Source organism: Notolepis coatsorum (genome assembly GCF_963971535.1).
Source record: "Notolepis coatsorum genome assembly, chromosome: 15".
Classification (NCBI taxonomy): domain Eukaryota; kingdom Metazoa; phylum Chordata; class Actinopteri; order Aulopiformes; family Paralepididae; genus Notolepis; species Notolepis coatsorum.
This window is the reverse complement of record NC_140179.1, coordinates 18315555-18331004: the sequence shown is the minus strand read 5'-3', so window position 1 is coordinate 18331004 and position 15450 is coordinate 18315555. Positions and strand designations below refer to the sequence as shown.

At 45.8% G+C, this 15450-nt stretch overlaps 1 protein-coding gene across 1 annotated transcript in view; it reads left to right on the top strand.

Annotated features, from left to right (window-relative positions):
• Positions 1-15450, top strand: part of ttll12 (tubulin tyrosine ligase-like family, member 12) — a gene marked incomplete at its 5' end in the record, with an annotated part of 98807 nt that overhangs the window by 32140 nt on the left and 51217 nt on the right. Inside the window, 1 exon segment of the mRNA XM_084330914.1 lies at positions 990-1106. Coding sequence (XP_084187040.1) covers positions 990-1106 — 117 coding nt within the window.

Genomic DNA, 15450 nt, shown 5'->3' with positions numbered 1-15450 from the left:
GCGGACTTTCCGGAAGTAAAAAAGCAAATGAAAGCTTCCGATTGGTCATTTGCTTTCTTTCCCTTGAAACCAGTCACATCACTCTACTGTGATTGGACCGTTGGCTTGAGTGCAATGTGGGACTTGTAGTTTTTGAACGATTAGCAGCGGAGAGAAAAAACCACAACTGAGGTTGTAATCTTCCCTCGCGAGTAATTGAGTAATTGATTTTTCCGGTTCGCACACACATATTTCTAGGGGCAAATGCGAAGTAATATGGTCGCACTGTAGAGCCATGTCTGGGGTCAGTGGGGTCAAGTTCAATCTCCGGCGTACTGTCTGAGGACTCTGACAGTTGTTGTTTACCTCCTCTCTCCGGGCTGCACCAGTTCACTCTGGTCCTGGTCTTCTTGTACCTCGTTTCACTAACCTCAGTTGTGATCACCCTTGGTCTCTTGGGTAATGGTTGTCGATCTGGGGACTCTGGGGACTCCGGGCTGTCGTAGGTCTTATACCACTCCAATGTCCCCGGCTGAGAGGAGCCTTGGTCTGGATTCCATCGTGCCCTCACACTCCCTTCCGCTGGTTGTTCCTCCTGATATCTCACCATCTTACTGGCCAGACCTATGGGAACTGCACCTGTGGGACCTGTGGGGGCTGTACCTGTGGGATATGCTCTCTTACCCATCTCCTTTTTGGTCAGGTACAGATCTTTAGGTGAGGTCCATTTCACCCTGGCAGGGAAGGTTGGGATTCTCGATTCTTGAGGTCTCTTGACACCCCTCATGATGTCACCCTGCTGTCCCCTCATGATGTCACCCTGCTGTCCCCTCATGATGTCACCCTGCTGTCCCCTCATGATGTCACCCTGCTGTCCCCTCATGATGTCACCCTGCTGTCCCCTCATGATGTCACTCTGCTGTCCCCTCATGATGTCACCCTGCTGTCCCCTCATGATGTCACCCTGCTGTCCCCTCATGATGTCCCCCCTCTGTCCCCCCCCCCCTCAGGGTGTACTCGGACCTCAGACAGGTTAAAGATCACCTGAAGCATCCAGGCTTCCAGCTCACAGAGGAGGAGGGAGAGGCCGACGTGATCTGGTGCGCTGCCCACATCAAGGACTACAGGTCAGAGACACACACCCTGCCCCTAACCCTAACCCACCCCCCAACACACACACACACACACACTGCCCACATCAAGGACTACAGGTCAGAGACACACACACCCTGCCCACATCAAGGACTACAGGTCAGAGACACACACACCCTGCCCACATCAAGGACTACAGGTCAGAGAGACACACACACACACTGCCCACATCAAGGACTACAGGTCAGAGAGACACACACCCTAACACACATCAAGGACTACAGGTCAGAGACACACACACACACACACACTGCCCACATCAAGGACTACAGGTCAGAGAGACACACACCCTAACACACATCAAGGACTACAGGTCAGAGACACACACACACACTGCCCGCATCAAGCGCTCCCCGCTCCACAGCCCGCTCAGCAGAAAAAAAATATTTTTGGAGCATGATGTAAATTAGCTTGATTTGACCAAACTACAACAGTCTGCAACCCCTGGGCCCCTTAACAATTGTTTGTATTGAGTCGTATTGTATTTTACCCATTCTGCAATGTTAAATAACGTTTATCCATTCAACTAGCTTTACTATGCTAACGTAGCTAGCCTAGCCGCAATGCTATGGCAGATCCCATTCACGTTAGCATGTAAGCTAACAACAACAGCGCTCTTTTTGTGAGACTAAACTCTCCGCTCTTTGTGGTACATTGTGTTGATGACTCTGCACCCCCTGGGCCACTTAACAATTGTTTGTATTGAGCCGTATTGTATTGTACCCATTCTGCAATGTTAAATAACGTTTATCCATTCAACTAGCTTTAGTATGCTAACATAGCTAGCATAGCCGCAATGCTATGGCAGATCCCATTCACGTTAGCATGTAAGCTAACAACAACAGCAGCGCTTTTTGAGAGACTAAACTCTCCGCTCTTGGTGGTACATTGTGTTGATGTTGGTTTCGTTTCATCAATAAATGAGGCAGAACACAGTGAATGTATCCTCTTTTTTTTTTATTGCACTGTTTGTTTCTCACTGAAAATAAATGTTGCGTTCACCCGAGGTCCCGAGGTGATTTAAAGATGGCGGATTCTGCTTTGACTTAGCAGGATGTGTAGTGACGGTTCACCCTTCTGATTGGTTGAAAATGGCCTTCATGTTTGTACATCGCCACCTATTGCTTTGGCATTGTACTATATGTATAGTACATCAGTTTAAACCACTGTGTGATCGTGTGCACTGAGCTGCTGGGAGCGGCTGGGAGCGGAGGAGAGCTCTCGCTCCGGAGTCGCTCTGACCCATTTTAAAGCCCACTCCGTGCTCACTTCAAAATCCACCGCTCCGCTCCACTTACATGCTCTGTATTTGACATTCACACACACACAGCAATGTGCTTACTACAGACGTTATATAGATTCTCTAGACCAGGGGTCTCAAACTCAATTTACCTGGGGGCCGCTGGAGGTAGAGTCTGGGTGAGGCTGGGCCGCATCAAATATTCCACAAAAAAAGGGTTTCAAGTATTCCAAAAAAAAGTTATCCAATCTTCTCAATCTTTACCAATAACATTTCAGAACATGAACAGTTCTTCAGAACATGAACGGTTCTTCAGAACATAGGCTTCTCAGTGGTGTCAGTGGACTCATCCACATGCAGCTATGGAAATGCACTGCATTTTTTTTATTCTATCACAAAGCTGTTTAATCAAATCACCAGCCAGTATTTCAGTTATTCTTGTTGCTGTGCGATCTGAGGGGGATTTGCTTTTGTTTGCCTTCAAACATGGTCTCCCATCACTTCAGTCATACATTATTTTATTATCAGAGAGAGAGAATGGCTTCTTGTGTTTAGCCAACACCCATGCCACTGAGGACTTTTTCTCATTGTGACAGATTTAACAATAATTCTGCTTGCAGCTTGATATGTTGATTTCATTCCATTTATTTTTGTGGTTCTTAGCACTGAATTTTGAGGAAAGGTTGCATTAAAATAACTGTTTTGTTTCGTAGTGGCGTTTCTTCACAAGAGCTACCGTTTCTTGGCATATTAGTCACATTGGTTTGGTGCTGGGACTCAGGATGAACGCATATTTTTCAGTCCATTCACCTTTGAATTGCAGTCGACTTTTCTTTTACTGCCCATCTTTGAACATGCCATATTTTTCTGCTGGCGAAACTAGGCTACTAGCTACATTTATCTCACAGAGATAAAACTGGGAGCGAGGCTACTGTAGATGCGCTGTCAACTCTGCTCTGACTCGGACTGAAAGAGAGAGACGACATGCAGTCCGTGAAGACCCGCCCTACTCCCTGTAAAGTGTCACAGCCAAATAGTGACACTGGTTATAATGACATCCTGTTCTCTCTGTCAATTGTGGGATGTAAAAGGTTTAAACATATGTTTATGGTATATATCTGTATATATTCTCTGAATAGTATATATCTGAATATATATATATATATTGCTTCCATACTGCTTGGCTGCGTGAAGAATGAATCGCCTGTTCTGTTTGTGCAGGGAGGTAACTGAAAGAGGGGGGGGGGGAGGCCTCTGCCTCTGCCATGGGAAAAGGATTTTGCCCACAGAAGGCCTAGCCTGCCTGCATTTTTTACTACCTGTTACTTACTGGTCCGGCTGCTTTTTGCTGATAACGTGGCAGAAGCGAGGGGCCCCAGGAAGATAAAGGCGGAGGCTGTGAAAGTTTAGAGAAGACACACATTATGTGTGCCACAAATCAACAAGCGCCACCTGTGTTATAAACTTATACAGAGTCTTAAAACTATAGAGAGAATCTTAAAACTATATAACAATTAAATGGTAAATGTTTTGCTACAGTCAGAAATGTTGGTGTTAGAGGTGTATACATATTCTGCTGCATTAATTATATGTTTCATAATTTTATGCTTAAAATGAACTGTCAGTAGAGAATAATACTATATATTGTGTAAACTGTGTTTACTGGAGGAGGGCATCTCTGAAGATTCTCTGCTATAAACTCTGAGGAGTCTTGATGGGAATTCTCATAGATGGCCTCGCCCAGCACTGCCTGGTTGCCAGGTTAACCCTTTGTAAGTTCTGAATAAGATGAAAAGTGGAGGGACTTTCTCATACTTAAAAAAACTAGGTAACTGAAGGTAACGCAAGTAAAGAAGGAGAGGAGTCCATCCTTACTACGTATTGTACGTTGGTTGGCTAGTGAAATGACATCCCTGTGACATCATTGTTTTTAGACCAATAGAAATATGATGCAGGATCAATATAAAAATGACTGTTCCTCCTTCGAGAGGCGGGTTTTGAGTGATTTGAAGATTTTCCATGGCAGGCACAAGCCGTGTCAGATGAGATGTTTTTGTTTTATATTTCTTTTAACTGAGTTGGACATTTCCAATGAAGTCTCTTCTGTAACTTGCTTTTTCTAAATAAAACAGCTTTTTATAATATATCTTTTTGTATCCATTCTTCTGACCAGACGGACGGGTAAGCATTGAAATGTTTTTGCATTGTAACTTTACCCATTGCTTCGTGATGTTCATGATTTATGATGTAAAAACTTTAGAAGTGTGTCTTTATCCAGACGGAGACCTAAAGAGAGAAATATATATATATATATATAGATGTAGAAGTGGGTTCTGTATAATGGGATTATCAAGTAAAGCCATACAGTGATAATATGTGTAACGGATAAGGGAAATGGACCTCATCTGAATAAAGAGAGTCCTTCCCAGTGCAAATAAAATAAAAGATTCCGCAACTCCAATCACTCGACCTAAGGTCGATGACTGGGTGGGGTCGGAACGGTGCATTCGCTATCTCTTGTCGGTCAGTAGTAACAACGACATTTTGTAGACTCATTTGGTTCTGCATGTCAACCACTTCGCAGGACGCTGTTTGATGTCAAGATGAGCAGACCAATGAGTTATGAATTTATCGATCTGACCTAAGACCTGGGTGAGGGGGGGAAAACGCTGACGGGACGCTGAATGTGATTGGACCAGAGCAGAGTACACAGACACAGACACAGTGGCAGTGCAGAGGAGATAGCGAGGATGCATTTGTCTTCCACTTTACTTGGTATCACTCCGGAATCACGTTTCAACCAAGTCACTAACGTAACGTTGCTGTCATGAGCCTGCGCTATGGTAGCCTACAAGTGATAAAAGAAATAAAACCTCCAACTCACGCAACGACTCGGGCCGCACTAACACTAAACTTTGCCAGTGGGTCTTGGACTTCCTGACGGGCAGACCCCAGGTGGTAAGAGCCGGCAACTGCACCTCCTCATCCATCACGCTCAACATAGGGGCCCCCCAGGGCTGTGTTCTGAGCCCCCTCCTCTACTCCCTGTACACACATGACTGCGTAGCACAGCGGAACAACAACACCATCATCAAATTTGCTGATGACACAGTAGTGGTGGGCCTGATCTCTGCCAACGACGAAAGGGCCTACCTGGAAGAGGTAGAGAACCTGTCACAGTGGTGTCAGGAGAACTGCCTCTCCCTGAACGTCAGCAAAACAAAAGAGATGATTGTGGACTTCAGGAGGTCGGGGGTCAAGTACTACAGCCCCCTCAGCATCGACGGGGCACCGGTTGAGAGAGTGAACAGTTTCAAGTACCTCGGAGCCCACATATCCGAGGACTTGACATGGACCACACACATTGACAGTGTTGTGAAGAAGGCACGACAACGCCTCTACTTCCTCAGGCGCCTAAGGAAGTTCCAAGTCAGTCAGAAGATCCTTAGGAACTTCTACTCATGTACAATAGAGAGCATCCTGACCGGCAACATCACCTCCTGGTTTGGGAATAGCACTGCACAAGACCGTAGCAGACTACAAAGAGTGACACGTTCAGCCGAACGCACAATTGGAGGGGGGCTTCCCACCCTCCAGAACATTTACAACAAGCGGTGCAAGGGGAAGGCTAAGAGAATTATTAAGGACTCGAGCCACCCGAACAACTGCCTCTTTGAACTGCTGCGGTCAGGCAAGCGATACCGGAGTCTTAAGGCGAGCACAGAAAGACTCAGAAGAAGCTTCTATCCCCAGGCCATCAGGCTGCTAAACGAACAATAATCGCTAAACGAACAATAATCACTATGCAACAACCATCAAATGCACACAGCACACACACCCACACGCACACACTCACTCAAACAAACACACTGCAGCACCCACTCTCCACACTTTAGATCACACAAACACACTTACACTTTATATTTATTGATAAAGGATTTGCACTACAACTCGTACACCTACTGTGAATTGTACCTAAATTGCACCTCGTCCCATTTCTCCATTTCTGCCTTGCACTATATAGTATTGTATATTAGTACACTGCACAGTATTGTATATTGTATGGTAACTACGTCTATTCTGCATCGAACATTGTACATATGTCTAAACTGAACACTGTGACCTCTTTTTTTTTTTACTTCTAATTTTACTATGTTTTTATTTCATACTTATCCTGTCTTGCACAGTCTCTGGAGCGCAACAGTAAGAAGCATTTTGTACAAAAGTATTCTGTACTTCTGTATGACAACTATTAAAGAAACTTGAAAACTTGAAACTTGATGTCAAGTAGGGGGCCGCAAAATATCATCCGCGGACCGCGGGTTTGAGACCCCTGCTCTAGACCGACTACACCTAAGTTCAGAGCCCCTGGGCCCGGTACCCTGCCCAGGTCTGTCTGCCATAGTATAGATACCTGTACTGTGCAGCTGGCTGTTTGCTTCATCTGGGATACACCATTCACACCTCAGGTGCAGGGGATGAGCCTAAAGAAGTGTGTGTGAGAGAGAGAGAGAGAGAGAGAGACCATAGAGGCCATAGATTGATGGGGGGGCATCTCGCTCTCTCTCTCGCTTGCGCGCACAGGGAGGGGGAGGAGGAAGGAGGGGGGAAGGACACGTGGCACAGCAGGAGAGAGGACATTGGACGAGAGGCCAGGGGGAGGGATTTGCAAGGTGAGGCTAGTCTGCATGAGGCTAGTTAAGGTTCATTACCGGGATAAAATTGTGACTTGATTTATGGGTGTACGCCCTCTGACGTAGATCCTCTCTCTCTCTCTGTCTCTGTCTCTGTCTCTGTCTCTGTCTTTGCATGTGTGTGTGTGTGTGTGATTAGTGGTGTTGGAGGTTGTGGCTCACTGCCTTCCATCTATATAAGGCTCAGGCAGATGGGTACATTGCACCACTCCTGAAGACAGTCTATGGTTAGTTTATGGAAGATGGCAGATGTCTTCTAATATGACCTCTTTGACATGCTGACGTGGTCTTATTAAATGACTGTTATTGTGAATAGGATACAGACGAATACCTTTGCATTAATGCTTCTTAATTGAAGGACAATGACATATTTATGCAGCCCATTACGGTGTGTGATGTTACATTAGTATGTTGCCATCTTGGGTCCTGTAATCTGATATGGCCCTCTTTGACATGATGACATGGTCTTATTTAATGACTCTTATTGTGAATAAGATACAGATACAGTACAGTAGGCAACTAGGTTAATAGACTAATATGCTACTAGTCTACTAGGATACTAGACTAATAGACTACTATTCTAATAGGCTACTAGTCTACTAGGATACTAGACTAATAGTCTAATAGGCAACTAGACTAATAGGCTGCTCGTGTTTACGTAACACCCTCGGTCCTAACGTTGAACTCAATAGTATGGATGACAGTCAAAGACACTACATAATCTGACGGGTCAAAGGTCAGTACAGTACCGTCTATCCCTTTACGGTGTGTGTGTGTGTCTGTGCGTCCGTGTGTGTTTGTGTCGGGATGTCATAAACCCATACTATTAGCAGGTCAAAGAGGGACACGTTAGAATTCATGTGCGTCGTCCATCTCATAATTATAGACTGGCTCAGTGAGCATCGTACGTTTTATGACCACGTCTTGCAGAGGGGGAAAGCTCTCTCTTTTTCTCTCTCTTTTCTTCATCGTCTCCGACCATATGGACTACTGGCAGCCAATCCCATCTTGAATTACATGACACTCTCTGCACTACCGTTGAACCTCAATAGTATGGCTGTCAGTCAAAAACAATAGAGAACACGACAGGTCAAAGGTCATTACAGTACCGTCTATCCCTTTACGGTGTGTGTGTGTGTGTCTGTGGGATTCATGGGTGTATGCCCTCTGATGTAGATCCTCTCTCTCTGTCTCTCTCTCTGTCTCTGTCTCTCTCTAATGTCTCTCTAGTGTCTCTCTCTAGTGTCTCTCTCTAGTGTCTGTCTCTCTAGTGTCTCTCTAGTGTCAGAGAGAGAGAGAGGGAGAGAGAGGATCTACGTCAGAGGGCGTACACACATAAATCAACTTCACAATTTGACTGTCATCCATACTATTGAGTTCAACGTTAGGACAGAGGGTGTTACGTAAGCACGAGCAACCTATTAGCCTAGTAGTCTAGTAGTCAGTAGCCTATTAGCCTAGCAGAGACAGATATAGAGACAGAGAGAGAGATAGACAGAGACAGAGAGAGAGAGATAGAGAGACAGAGACAGAGACAGAGAGATAGATAGAGAGACAGAGACAGAGAGATAGACAGAGAGAGAGAGAGAGAGAGAGGATCTACGTCAGAGGGCATACACCCATGAATCCCACAGACACACACACACACACACCGTAAAGGGATAGACGGTACTGTAATGACCTTTGACCTGTCGTGTTCTCTAGTGTCTTTGACTGACAGCCATACTATTGAGGTTCAACGGTAGTGCAGAGAGTGTTATGTAATTCAAGATGGGATTGGCTACCAGTAGTCCATATGGTCGGAGACGATGAAGAAAAGAGAGAGAAAAAGAGAGAGCTCTCCCCCTCTGCAAGACGTGGTCATAAAACGTACGATGCTCACTGAGCCAGTCTATAATTATGAGATGGACGACGCACATGAATTCTAACGTGTCCCTCTTTGACCTGCTAATAGTATGGGTTTATGACATCCCGACACAAACACACACGGACGCACAGACACACACACCGTAAAGGGATAGACGGTACTGTACTGACCTTTGACCCATCAGATTATGTTGTGTCTTTGACTGTCATCCATACTATTGAGTTCAACGTTAGGACCGAGGGTGTTACGTAAACACGAGCAGCCTATTAGCCTAGTAGTCTAGTAGCCTAGTTGCCTATTAGTCTATTAGTCTAGTATCCTAGTAGACTAGTAGCATATTAGTCTATTAACCTAGTAGCCTAGTTGCCTACTAGACTAGTATTAGCCTAGTTGCCTATTAGACTAGTAGTCTATTAATCTAGTATCCTAGTAGCCTAGTTGCCTACTAGACTAGTAGTCTAGTAGCCTAGTTGCCTAGTAGTCTATTAGTCTAGTATCCTAGTAGACTAGTAGCCTATTAGAATAGTAGTCTATTAGTCTAGTATCCTAGTAGACTAGTAGCATATTAGTCTATTAACCTAGTTGCCTACTAGACTAGTGTTAGCCTAGTTGCCTATTAGACTAGTAGTCTATTAGTCTATTAGTCTAGTAGCCTAGTTGCCTACTAGACTAGTAGTCTAGTAGCCTAGTATACTAATAGCCTAGTAGCCAGTAGCCTATTAGCCTAGCAGAGAGAGAGACGAGAGAGAGAGAGAGAGACAGAGAGAGAGAGAGAGGATCTACGTCATAGGGCGTACACCCATAAATCAAGTCACAATTTTATCCCAGTAATGAACCTTAACTAGCGTCATGTAGAGATCCTGTCCCTCACCTTACCAGAGGGCTGCCCCCCCATCAATCTATCGGCCGGCCCCGCCTCTCGCTCTCTCTCTCTCTCTCTGTCTCTGTCTCTGTCTCCGTCTTTGCATGTGTGTGTGTGTGTGTGATTAGTGGTGTTGGAGGTTGTGGCTCACTGCCTTCCATCTATATAAGGCTCAGGCAGATGGGTACATTGCACCACTCTGAAGACAGTCTATGGTTAGTTTATGGAAGATGGCAGATGTCTTCTAATATGACCTCTTTGACATGCTGACATGGTCTTATTAAATGACTAGCTCTAGTGTCTGACCTGTCAGTCCTCTAGCTCTAGTGTCTGACCTGTCAGATATTCTAGCTCTAGTGTTTGACCTGTCAGTCCTCTAGATCTAGTGTCTGACCTGTCAGTCCTCTATCTCTAGTGTCTGACCTGTCGGGTATTCTAGCTCTAGTGTCTGACCTGTCAGTCCTCTAGCTCTAGTGTCTGACCTGTCAGGTATTCTAGCTCTAGTGTCTGACCTGTCAGTCCTCTAGCTCTAGTGTCTGACCCGTCAGATATTCTAGCTCTAGTGTCTGACCTGTCAGTCCTCTAGCTCTAGTGTCTGACCTGTCAGTCCTCTAGCTCTAGTGTCTGACCTGTCAGTCCTCTAGCTCTAGTGTCTGACCCGTCAGATATTCTAGCTCTAGTGTCTGACCCGTCAGATATTCTAGCTCTAGTGTCTGACCTGTCAGTCCTCTAGCTCTAGTGTCTGACCCGTCAGGTATTCTAGCTCTAGTGTCTGACCTGTCAGTCCTCTAGCTCTAGTGTCTGACCCGTCAGATATTCTAGCTCTAGTGTCTGACCTGTCAGTCCTCTAGCTCTAGTGTCTGACCTGTCAGATATTCTAGCTCTAGTGTTTGACCTGTCAGTCCTCTAGATCTAGTGTCTGACCTGTCAGTCCTCTATCTCTAGTGTCTGACCTGTCGGGTATTCTAGCTCTAGTGTCTGACCTGTCAGTCCTCTAGCTCTAGTGTCTGACCTGTCAGGTATTCTAGCTCTAGTGTCTGACCTGTCAGTCCTCTAGCTCTAGTGTCTGACCCGTCAGATATTCTAGCTCTAGTGTCTGACCTGTCATTCCTCTAGCTCTAGTGTCTGACCTGTCAGTCCTCTAGCTCTAGTGTCTGACCTGTCAGTCCTCTAGCTCTAGTGTCTGACCTGTCAGTCCTCTAGCTCTAGTGTCTGACCCGTCAGATATTCTAGCTCTAGTGTCTGACCTGTCAGTCCTCTAGCTCTAGTGTCTGACCTGTCGGGTATTCTAGCTCTAGTGTCTGACCTGTCAGTCCTCTAGCTCTAGTGTCTGACCCGTCAGATATTCTAGCTCTAGTGTCTGACCTGTCAGTCCTCTAGCTCTAGTGTCTGACCTGTCAGTCCTCTAGCTCTAGTGTCTGACCCGTCAGATATTCTAGCTCTAGTGTCTGACCTGTCAGTCCCCTAGCTCTAGTGTCTGACCCGTCAGATATTCTAGCTCTAGTGTCTGACCTGTCAGTCCCCTAGCTCTAGTGTCTGACCTGTCAGTCCTCTAGCTCTAGTGTCTGACCTGTCAGATATTCTAGCTCTAGTGTTTGACCTGTCAGTCCTCTAACTCTAGTGTCTGACCTGTCAGTCCTCTAGCTCTAGTGTCTGACCTGTCAGTCCTCTAGCTCTAGTGTCTGACCTGTCAGTCCTCTAGCTCTAGTGTCTGACCTGTCAGTCCTCTAGCTCTAGTGTCTGAATTGTCAGGTATTCTAGCTCTAGTGTCTGACCTGTCAGTCCTCTAGCTCTAGTGTCTGACCTGTCAGTCCTCTAGCTCTAGTGTCTGACCTGTCAGTCCTCTAGCTCTAGTGTCTGACCTGTCAGTCCTCTAGCTCTAGTGTCTGAATTGTCAGGTATTCTAGCTCTAGTGTCTGACCTATCAGGCATTATAGTTATATTGTCTGATCTGTCAGATATTATAGCTCTAGTGTCTGACTGTCAGTCCTCTAGCTCTAGTGTCTGACTGTCCTCCCTGTGCACAAGAGAAACGGAGACAGAGAGAGAGAGAGAGAGAGAGAGAGAGAGAGAGAGAGAGACTGTGCGTCTGTATTTCAACCAATTGCCTGAATTATGCATATGAGGTATTTGTTTAGTATCACAACATTATTTGGCAATATTGAACAATACCAGCTGTGAAAAAAAATCCCATGTCAACAAAAACTGTCCAAGCTTCACTACATACAAAAGAAAATTGCTCCAAAAAGTCCCAGTTGGAGCATCTAATGTGGATTTGATGTGTAGGATATGTCGGCAACATAAGAAGCCAGCTACTAGGGGTAGCTGTTTGTGTGAAATAACAAGAGGGGAGACTAGAGCGTGTGTCAACTGTGCGTCTGTATTGCAGCCAATAACATGGGCATCATATAGCTTACATCCTGGTCCCTGCTGGGACGTACCAACTGAACACACCACTCAGGGTTATAATAAAGATCCTAGGTTGATTTGATTTTGTATACATTTTAAGGCTCAGGGAGCTGTTTGACTGCCTACCTCAAAGACTGACATTTTCAGTAAATATTTGATTGAAATTTTAAGTTTTATCTGGTGATTATTTGAGTGATTGTTTGTTTCATATGGGCTCAGCCAGGTTATATAGGATGCCATTTTGATTGTTTGTAGCACAATAAGATCTGATTTAATGTGATGGAAGAAGTGAAATGATCATTTTGAGTAAATATTTAATTGACCACAGCCGCATAAGATGCTGCAAAAGATTGAAAAGGCACCTTGAAAATGCTTGAAAAATGCTTGCATTTTTCTTTGGAAAAGGTGTAAGACCCCTGTCTAGGGCAATTGTGTCTAGAAGGAATTTGTGTTGTTGTAGGCTGGGTCTTTTTTGGAATATCATAACTTTAGTTTTGGTTAGATTTACTGTCGGTGCCCATGTCTGGGAGAATTTGTGCAGAATATCGAGGTGCTGCTGTAGCCCTTCTTTTGTTGGAGACGGCAGATCATCTGCAAACAGCAGGCATTTGACTTCTGTGTTTGCTAGGGCGATGCCAGGTGAATTAGTAGCTTGCACAGATATCATGTGTTTTTGTAGCTATTCTACGTTTGTTCTAATTTCACGTGTCCTCAGTTTCTAAATTCAGCGCGACCCTTTCTATCATCCGTCGGGTAAATAGACTGAGCAGAATATTGTCTCTGGGGCAATGGGGCATATTGTCTTTCTTTTGCCCCAGACTAGGACAGTTTGACCCGGCGAAGGTTCAACTCCAGTATAGAGCGGTGGTTCTCACCCTGGGGTTCCAGGCCCCTCTGGGGGCCTTGAGGAAGGTGTCAGGGGGTCTCAGAGAAGAACAGGGACAGCACACAGTCTCGGTTAGACACAGAGAGCGGAAGACAATCTGCCAAGTGAGCCCCGGGCCCAAGGACGCTTCCAGCCTTATAGTAAAAGAAAACAAGGTTTGCATACAGGAAGAAAGGTCAGGCAGTTCTCATAACAGCGTGGGAGGAACACTGATAAGCTGCACCTGGCACTAGAACAGACATTTTGTTGGTCGTTAAAATGGTTCCAGACAAAAACATGGCGTCTGTGTACACTAGAGAACTTAGGCCCAGTAAGCTGTACCCAGAATAGGATGACACTGTATGATATTTTCCATTAAAAGCTTCACTATTTGGGTGTCAAACTAATTTTCACCGAGGGCCACGTCAGCATTATGGTTGCCCTCAAAGGGCCAAAGACCGTATGAATGTTAATGTAATGTAAAATAAATGTAACTACTCCTTTACATATTGTTAAATAACTGTTTCTGTATTTATTACTTTTTCAAGTTACAAATATTACATATTGTGATAGGAACATCTTTATTTTTGTATTGGCCCTTTAACCCTGCTCAGAAAATGTTTCAAATGCACTTCTGTTGAAATTGCCTACGTTTTCTGTTCTATATTTCTCCGTAAAGATGCAAGGAGATAAACAGGTGTGACTTTCAGTCCCCCACACATCCTGCCATACGTCAAACATGGGGGCTTTCTGTATTTTTCTCCCATCCCAATTTTAGTCGTTATGCCAATTCCCTTCCTGGTTGTTGCGCGCATTGTCCCACTGTCGGCCTGGGGAGGGTGTAGAACTACCACATGCCTCCTCCGATACATGTGGAGTTAGCCAGCCGCTTCTTTTCACCTGACAGTGAGGACTCTCACTGGGGGAACATAACACATGCTGAGGTTCACACTATTTCCCCCCGATCCCCTCCCTGCTGAACAGGCGCCCGACCGACCAGTAGGAGTCGCTGTTTACAACAACCAGGACACATACCCCACCGGCTTCCCACCCGCTGACACTGACAAGGTTTCTCAGTGCTGGCCTGCAAAGTGATTCAAAGTGTCTGTGAAAGTACAGATAGCAGATACATGAGGTACCAGCTCACAGTGAATCTTTGTTCAATTGTAGCTGAACTGAATTCTGAGCTAAAGACATTCCTGAAGAAGATACCAATGTTCCAGTTTCAGCCAGTTCTAGCCCAAGGTCCCAGCAACTGGCCATGTCTCCCGGAGAAGCCATACGTGGAACCCAACTCTCGCTGGTGGAGTTTAAAACCATCAGCGACAGTGGCTTTGAAGGTAGAGCAGTCGTCTGGTAATCCGCAGGTTCCCGTTTTGATTCCCGCTCCTCCCGGGCAGCGTGTCAATGTGTCCTTGAGCAAGACACTTAACCCCTAACTGCTCCCGATGAGCACGTTGGCACCTTGCATGGTTGCCTCCGCCGTCAGTGTGTGAGTGTCTGAGTGAACGGGTCAAATGTGAGGAACATTTTTAGAGAGGATGTGGACTGGTTGATACATTGAAGGTCGACAGGCTGGTCTAAATGGTCATATGTGTGGACTATGAGTTGCTAACTGAATATGATATTATGCTCAGCTGGTGTTCAGCCTTCAGCGGCCGGTTTTGACCAGAGGCAGAAGGCGCCAGGCACAGGTCATCAGGTCATCAGGTCAGATGTATTTAGATACTGGGTGCCTGGCTGGTTCCAATGGTGTGTGTGGGGGGAGGAGAGGGACAGAGGGATTGCATGCTTTTGTCTTATCTGTGAAAATTAATGAAATATCAGTCTCTCTCTGTGTCAGAAGTGATCAAGGTGGAATACATACTGTCTCTCTCTGTCAGAAGTTATCAAGGTGCTCAAATGATCAAATAGGGGTGAACATGTGATTTAGCTATAGCAGACCTTTTTAATGTATCATTACCATGAACCCAGCATTGCAGAGCCAAGGGCTAAGAGACCCCAGCCACCCAAACAACTGCCTCTCTGTACTGCTGCGGTCAGGCAAGCGCTACCGGAGTCTCATGGCCGGTACAGAGAGACTCAGAAGGAGCTTCTATCCCCAGGCAAGCGCTACCGGAGTCTCATGGCCGGTACAGAGAGACTCAGAAGGAGCTTCTATCCCCAGGCAAGCGCTACCGGAGTCTCATGGCCGGTACAGAGAGACTCAGAAGGAGCTTCTATCCCCAGGCCATCAGGACGCTCAATGACTCTATGCAACCCCCCCCCCCCCCCCCCCCCCCCAAAAAATCAAATCATCGCCGCGCTACCAACCGGTTAACTCTTTTCACTGCGACAATACACAGAAGGTTAACCCTTTCACGACCGTCGGTTGTGTGATAA